At 34.6% G+C, this 8,469-nt stretch overlaps 1 protein-coding gene across 1 annotated transcript in view; it reads left to right on the forward strand.

Annotated features, from left to right (window-relative positions):
• Positions 1–7,582, forward strand: part of sec14l8 (SEC14-like lipid binding 8) — an 18,444-nt gene extending 10,862 nt beyond the window's left edge. The window contains exons 9-12 of the mRNA XM_016460725.1: positions 2,014–2,120; positions 5,823–5,962; positions 6,263–6,432; positions 6,524–7,582. Of these exons, the coding sequence (XP_016316211.1) occupies positions 2,014–2,120; positions 5,823–5,962; positions 6,263–6,432; positions 6,524–6,627 (521 nt within the window). The 3' untranslated portion in view covers positions 6,628–7,582. The remainder of the gene's footprint in view (positions 1–2,013; positions 2,121–5,822; positions 5,963–6,262; positions 6,433–6,523) is intronic.
• Positions 7,583–8,469: the final 887 nt, after the last annotated feature.

Consider the following 8,469-nt stretch of genomic DNA (forward strand, 5'->3'; position numbering starts at 1 on the left):
CATTTGGACAACTTTAAAGGCGATTTTCTCAATATTTAGATTTTTTTGCACCCTCAGATTCCAGATATTCAAATAGTTGTATCTCGGCCAAATATTGTCCTCTCCTAACAAACCATACATCAATGGAACGCTTATTTATTCAGCTTTCACGTGATGTATAAATCTCAATTTCAAAAAATTGACCCTTATGACTTGTTTTGTGGTCCAGGGTCACATATGTTAACTCAGCGGTAGGACACTGCACTTATTCACAATCACAAAAGTACATAAAAGTACATTATTTGCATGTGCGCACACTAAAAAGCCTGTCAAACAGTGCCTGATTATTGGACTAAGTTATCTTTCACGTCTGATTGTGCTAATACTGTCAAAAACACACAAGGTTTACATATAAACACAGTTGGTTATGTGAGAGTAAGTGAGAGTAAACAGTTGAGAGAAAAACGGATGCGTGCCTGTATATTAGATGCGTGTCTTAAAGCGACAGCAGACTAATTGTACTAAACGTGCTGCCGCTTGTCATTAAAGGGATAGTTCACTCATTATTTACTCACTCTCATGTTGTCCCAAACCTGTATTAATTTCCTTTTTGTACTGAACACAAAAGAAGAATGAAAAAATAAAAAAAAAAATTTAAAGAATGTGGGTAACCAAACCGTTGCTGGTCCCCACTGGCTTTGCTAGTAGGGAAAAAAATACTATGGAAGTCACTGGGGACCAGCAACTCTTTGGTTACCCACATTCTTCAAAATAACTTTTGTGTTCAACAGAAGAAAGAAACTAAGTCAGGTTTAAAACAACTTGAGAGTGAGTAAATAATGACAGAATTTTCATTTTTGGCTGAACTATCCCTTTAATGTTAATAAAACAACAAAACACAAAGAAAAAAGTTGCTTTAATTAGAATCGATGTATAATTTATACAGTGAAGTGTATATAGTGTTTTATTTTTATTCATTCATTTATTCATTTTGTCCATTCAATTTCTTGAACGCTACTGTTAAATACACCCACTGTACCTGAAAAATAAAGCAATGTTTGTTTTATTTGGATATTATGTGTATTTGTAATAGGTATCTTTGTTCTTATTTTTTAATAACAAAGATAAAATGACAAAGATTTGTATCCCCGCCCACTTTGGCCTAAATATCTGCCATTCTTTTTTTATTTTATATTTTATTACCCTGTAAGGCTTTGTTTTTAAAATAGGGAAGTACAGTAGTTTGGCTGTACTCCTCAGACAACTTGCAAAATAGTAAAAACAACAAGACAAAGAGTCGTGATAAAATCATAAATTGTGATTTTCTTGAAAAAAATCGTGATATGATATTTTTGCCATATCGCCCACCCCGAATGCATATAACATTACAGCAATTACTTGGCAACATAATAGCATACATAGTCAGAGTATAACATTCATGAGAACAGTTGGCTTTTAATACCATTTATGAAATATTGTCTGCAAAATCTACAGTCTGGAAGAGTATGGAATTTTAAAATGGAAAATGTGTAATGTGCACTTGTATTCATAAAACTTTTTCAGACAAATTCCCGTACTGATCTGCAGTTTTCAGATCATTCAGCTAAATCTAAATGCATTTCGGTGGAAAATTTTGCAAATATCTTTAGCTGACAGAGTAGCTGGGGTGTTTCCTAAAGCAATATTCTGTGTTTTTCATCTTGATTGTCTGCGTACTGTATGTTTGACATCCTGTCAGTTACCATAGACTATAATTTCAACTCAAACATGTGTTTACAGTAAATTACTAGCTACAGCTACTCCTGTTAAAAAATTCACTTGCTAATTTTCCATTTGAATTATTTGCTGTAAGTGTGTTTCCCGTTTTTGTGTTTAAACGCTGAGAGTCGAAATGCTCAACAGAAGTGCATAGACATTAGGTTGAAAAATAAACCCAGAATATTAGTACCCACAGCTGCCATCCAGATGTTTGACATAAGTCATGTTTTCACACAAATGCATTTTATCATTAAGCTTCTGTGTCTGTCTCCTCAGCAAGCTGGCAGGAGGTTTTACAGAAATACATCGACCCTGAAGAGCTCCCAGTGTACTATGGAGGCAAACTGACCGACCCTGATGGTGACCCCAGATGTAGAACCAGGGTGAGAAAGAAACAAAGAGCACGTATCATGCTAATGTTGGCTAAGTGACGTTGACTTGTTAACAAGGTAATGTTTAGCTGTAACTAAACCTAGATTTCTTCTTTCAGTTTAAATGGAATGACGCTGAAGATATTAAGGAAGTTGCGAAAACCACATGAGAATTAGTCAGTAGTTTCCGTTTCATGAATCTTGAGGTCTAACCCATGTGCAAAACCGACTTTCTTGATTGACATAGAGCATCCATCTCATACTTTAATCAGTATGAGTATCTCAGTATCTCATACTTTTCCTTCAGTTTATGAAACAATGACAGATGTAAATGAAGATTTGCAGTCCACCTGTTCTCTCCCCGCTCTGTGTTGCTCAGTTTAATGCTTTGAATTTGCTTATTCGCCTATTTAGTTCAAACCTAAAGGAGCTTCTTGCTTATCCTTGCATCAGTAAACCCACATAATTTAGCAATACCAGGAAGCATAGTATAGGAACATAGTCAGCCTGTTGGCTCTGAAAACCTCCTTATAGATGTATTTTTAGTGTCTAATAGTGTCTCAGATCAACAGAGGGGTGGAATAGCTGTCAAATGGTTGTTTATCTATACTGGTTTATGATTGCAAAACATTATACATTTCTTTATGATACACTTGATACCATGTGTGGTGTAATCTGGACGAGAGCTTGTTGGATTGCTTCACTGGTTATTGCATAAGCTGATTACTCAGTTGATCGGCTGGCAAGGTTGCAGCTTTGGAGCGCATGACATGACTAATCTTCCCCTCCAATCTGTCAAAGCATTGTGGATATGATTCTGTTTGTGATAAATCCTAAATGGGAAGAGCAAAGGGCTGTTATGACAGCGGCGCTGGCACTTGAAAAGCACCCTGTCAAACGGACATACAGGACATATTTAACCCTATGGTACTGCTCACTTAGGGGTCACACTTGTGCTCCTTGGCAGTCATGACAGATAATAATGGTACTTTTTTATGAAATTATGTACACTATTTAGTTTCAATACTGTTTATTCTGTAATATTTAGTATTTTTGTATCTAAGTAATGCAGGATTTATTTCAGGATCACAAGTGTGACTATTTTTTTTAAAGAATAGTTCACAAAAATGAACATTTGCTGAAAATTTACTCACCCTCAGGCCATCCAAGATGTAGTTGAGTTTGGTTCCTCAATGGAACAAATTTTGGAGAAATGTAGCACCACATCACTTGCTCACCAACAGATCCTCTGCAGTCAATGGGTGCCGTCAGAATGAGAGTCCAAACAGCTGATAAAAACATCACAATAATCCACACAACTCCAGTCCATCAATTAACATCTTGTGAAGTGAAAAGCTGCATGTTTGTAATTTAAAAATTCATCAAGGTGTTTTTAACTTCAAACTGTTGCTTCCAGCTAATATATAGAGAGCGCTCTCTCTCGCTCTCTCTCTCTCTCTCACTCTCTCTCTTTCTCTCTCTCTCTCGCTCTCTCTCTCTCTCTCTCTTAGCCTTTTCTAATCATGTCCATGATTAATTTTTGTGTGTTTATATAGCAAGTGTCTCAAAAATCACAAATTAATTAATTAGCCTACATAAACATTTTTTTCAATCTAAAATGAGCAAAGACCACCACAGGGTTAAATTTCTGTTTCCAAAAATAATTCTGTGCTAGTGGAGATGTAGGATTTAAAACACATCACATTCAGAGTTCTGAACTGAGGCGTTTTGTGTCTGTATGTAGATACACAGGTAAAGCTGCTGCCCTCTTCAGGACTGGAAGTGCTAAAAAAAAAAACCTCAGAAGACTTTGTGAACTCTCAAAGTGGACTGATATTTAGTTATTTAGTTACAAATATTTATTAACTGTAATCCTAGGAGTCTTTGTTGGACTGTGATATTGCACAAGTCAAATAAATGTTTGTTTACTGTGCTTAAAGCTAGAGAGCTGAAGATAATGATTGTTTATCTTGTCTTAAAGAGAGTTAGAGTGCTTGTTTTTCCACTGGTATGACAAATGGACGGCAATTTCCTTGCCTATCAAAACTGTAATTAACCTTAATGAAAACCAGAGCACTTCCTTCATGGGAAAATCGCTAAAGGGGGACAGATGCAAGTACACAAGAAGGAGCTGTTTGTACTAATGAGCACAGATGGAGTCATTACATGTTTGAATGACATGTTGAGACTTACGCAAATCACAGAACAACAGGCTTCTATTGGAATGTCTTTACACAAGGCTGTTTTATTGAGAGAGTAAAGCAATTGTGGCTAAATCCCAATTCACATGCTTCTACTACACCTTCCAAAAATATGTGCTTTTGAGTATGTAAAAAGATGCTATGACAGTTTTGGGCCATACTGATAAATCTGTCTTGATACCACATTTCCATGTTTTGCATGTAAGTGTTAGCATCTAAATATATTCCTGTACTCATTAAATTCAGTTACTTTTACCTAAAATCAACTTTATAAAAGACATTCAGTAATCTTTTTATTTTCATTATGGGACACATTTCTGAATGAAATAGACTATTCAACAATAACAAAAATAAGATAAGACTAGATTTTATCCATCATTATTTGTATTACACTACTTTTGGTCAGAAAGATTTTTTTTTATGTTTTTGAAAGTCTCTAATGTTCACCAAGCCTGCATTTGTTTAGTCTACAAAAGTACAGTAAAATAACTTTTTCTATTTGAATATAATTTAAAATCTAATTTATTCCTTTGATGTCAAAGCTGAATTTTCAGCAGCAATTACTTTCGAAATTTGATGTTCCAGACACATTTCTTATTATTATAACAGTTAAGAACAGTTGTAGTGTTTAATAGTTTTGTGTGAAACTGTGATATATTTCAGGATTTTTTACTGTTTTATAAATTGTAACATGATACATTTCTTTACTGTAAATTTGATCAATTTAATGAATCATTGTTGAATTAAAGTATTAATTTCTTTAAAAAAAATGACTTGACCCCAAACTATTGAACAGTAAATATTATATTATATTATATTGAAATAATATACCATCCATGCACCTTATTTGGGATGCACTAATAGTATGTGAATTGGGATTTAATACGTTGAGTCATTGAATATGAAGTATTGTCTGTGATTTTGAGTGTCTAAATTTGTTTCTGTGTATGAAAATAATAGTGCATCATTTTGAATGATACACCTTTTCTCAACCAACATCTTTATATTTGAGTCTGTGACTCCAGACAACGTGACCTTAACTCTTTATAAAGTGTCTGATGTTTATGCTGTCAAGTTTGTTTGTTTTCTTACTGTATTCAGTGACAATTTAGACTCTTATTTCTGTATTTTACTGGATTTTGAGCACATGAAAAGAAATAAAACGAACACATCTGCAGTCTGTAATACTGCAACATTTTTCTCTTTAAGCTTCATGGTAGAATACTCAGCCTATATGTAGGATAATGAATCTCAAACAGTGCATGTTTGTGTTCTTTATTAAAAGCCACTTTGAGTTGGGCTGCTGTCCTGTCTGTTTTTTTTTTCTGTTTCCTTATTTTCCATAAAATGCTTTACTAACGTTAAAATGTCAGGTTTTTATCTTTCGCACTCATGATGCTTCTGTAAGTTTCATCCTCCTTTGTTTTTTATTTTCATTTTCAATTCTGATGAATCATTACCAACTCATCTCAGCCAAGCACATGTTAAACAAAGGTTTCTGTGGTTTTTTCAGATTACGTTCGGATCAGAGATTCCCAAGACCTACTATGTTCGAGACTCCATTAAAGTGGACTATGATCAGTGTGTGACTATTGGCCGTGGCTCATCTCATCAGGTGGAATATGAGCTACTTGCACCAAACTGTGCACTAAGGTGATCCGAGGAAACACAAACACGCTTTCTAATACTAATACCACACAAAAACACACTCTCTGAGACTGATAACAGACATGGAGTTCGCCACGAACCAGTCAGTGTTCATGACATTAAAGGTGCTGTAAACAAACCAGCAAGAATCTCTGCATGGGACGTGCATTTGGGTTTACTAACATTGGGTTTTGTTGGCACACCTTTGAAAGGCCTGGATTTGGATGCGAGAGTGTGAGCTTGTGAGCTTTTCAGTACAGGAACTTCTGTGTGTGATTCTACTCTATTCAATGGTCTCCTCTTCAGATGGCAGTTCAACTGTGATGGTGCCGACATAGGTTTCGGTGTCTATATGAAGAAGAGGATGGGAGAGTGGATAAAGGCTAGTGAGATGAAGGAAGTTGTGCCAAATCAGCGTTACAACGCACACCTGGTACCCGAGGACGGATCCCTCACCTGCCCAGAACCAGGAGTGTGTAAGTACAGCCTTACAGGCTTCATTTGATATCACTAATTGAGATGAATATTAAACGTTCATGTGGCTTTACTGTATTTTGTTTTATTCAGACGTACTGCGATTTGACAACACATACAGCATCTTCCAGTCCAAAACGGTCAGCTTCACAGTGGAGGTCCTCCTACCTAGTCAAGTCAACCAATCAGAACGTTAGATATTATGGCAACAAGCAAGCAGACAACTAGGTTATGAAACGGTTTAGAAACTATTGCTCAGAAGCATAAACTCACAACATCTTAGACAGTATATCTGCTGTAGTAAATATTATAATAATGCTGCTCTCGAAAAGAAGAGTATGTAATTGAACTGACCAATCAATGCATTACAATGGTGGGATAAAATTACACTTTAGTGATCGACGTGCAATGAGAGACTGCATCGTCCACTGACATATCTGGATCCTGACTTCGATGCCAGTGTGATTCTTTGCATTTGTTTCTCTGAGATGAACCTATTAATCAAGTTCATTTGTTATATATTAATGAAGTGCTTATCATTGAGCCGTGGCTTAAGTGTAACAACTGTGCTGCAAATTACTAGACTGAAACTGTCTTGGCATGTATTATTCGAGCTTGCCCTTGTGTGCCCTCTTTATGATTGCCTTAACTCATGTTCTTGAAGTTATTTTATCTTTTTAGTTCTTTTTGATAATGAATTAATTCAGATGATGAGTCTGCACACATTTCCCTCAGAATGTGGTAAGAGGTTAAATTATTAAATACTTTTATGTTATTGACGCACACAAATCTGTGAACCTTTTGAAATATTTTGTTTACAAAGAGCATTTGTGATACAGAATATGATGTTGACATCATGGGTGGTTTGCCTTTTTTAATCCTACTTGTTTTTTTTTATTATTTAAGTAATTGATGTTGTAAACTTTTGCTTAGTAAGGAGATTTTATACCTCAGGTCCTTGTGTTTACAGTAACAATGCTCATATTTGATTCCAGCAATGTGCATCTGTTCTGTCAATGTCTTTCTATGATTGACCACATTGTATTTTCTCTTATTTCCATGTCTCTTTGATTTTGTAATATTGATGTAATTTATGAGTGATATTATGTTGATTTGAATTAATTTACTAATTAAATATATACATTGCAATAGCATATACATTTTTTTTTTCTTGTCTTTCTGAACTATATTAATGTAGGCCTATACTTTTTAAAGGAATGTCTAACAACCAGTTCCTATGCACAGAGTAAATCTACTGTAATTAAAATAACTGGGAATAAAGAACGTTTACTTAAAGCTCGGTGAGGATCAAGACTGATTCATGTATGGAGGTTGTATGCAGGGTGAGTGTTTAAAGACCCGATGTGTGATATAGCTGTAGTAACGTTCATTTGTAGCCTGTCTGATGGCTCCACCTGTTGGTGGAAGCATGTAGCGCCATTATAATGAAGCCAGTAGTTACATCTCTGTCGATTAGAAGGCGCCATTAAAACGGGAATCTAAAGATATCAAAGAGTAGCTTTATTTGTATAGCAAAAAGAAGTATTACATTTCCAAAGCATTAATAAAAATATGAATTGTAATTATATTTAACAATATAGTTTTTATTGTTTTTTATTTTTATGTATTTTTTAAAATCATAATACAGCCTTCCTGAGCATAAGAGACTTTTTTCTTTGAAATTTGGAGGTGTTTGTAGTGTAATCTAATTTATAATATAAATGTGAAAATAATTGGATCTAATACAAAAATATCATGTATGTGTGTAAATCTGATGAAAGCTTTCCAGAATTTAGAACATATTTGTAAGGAAAATTAAGATTTGTATTGTGGCATGCATCAATGTACTGAAATGCAATATATATTCATAATGTCAATTTTAGTTTACGTTAATTACTGTATAAACACCACAAACATGTCCAAACCTCAAAAACCGAAAGTCTGTTATGCTCACCAAGGCTGTTTTTTTTAATCAAAACTACAACAAATAAAAGTAATACTGTGAAGTTTTATTACAAATTAAAACAACTATTTTCTCT

Source organism: Sinocyclocheilus anshuiensis, unplaced genomic scaffold, assembly GCF_001515605.1.
Source record: "Sinocyclocheilus anshuiensis isolate Anshui unplaced genomic scaffold, SAMN03320099.WGS_v1.1 scaffold36, whole genome shotgun sequence".
Taxonomy (NCBI): domain Eukaryota; kingdom Metazoa; phylum Chordata; class Actinopteri; order Cypriniformes; family Cyprinidae; genus Sinocyclocheilus; species Sinocyclocheilus anshuiensis.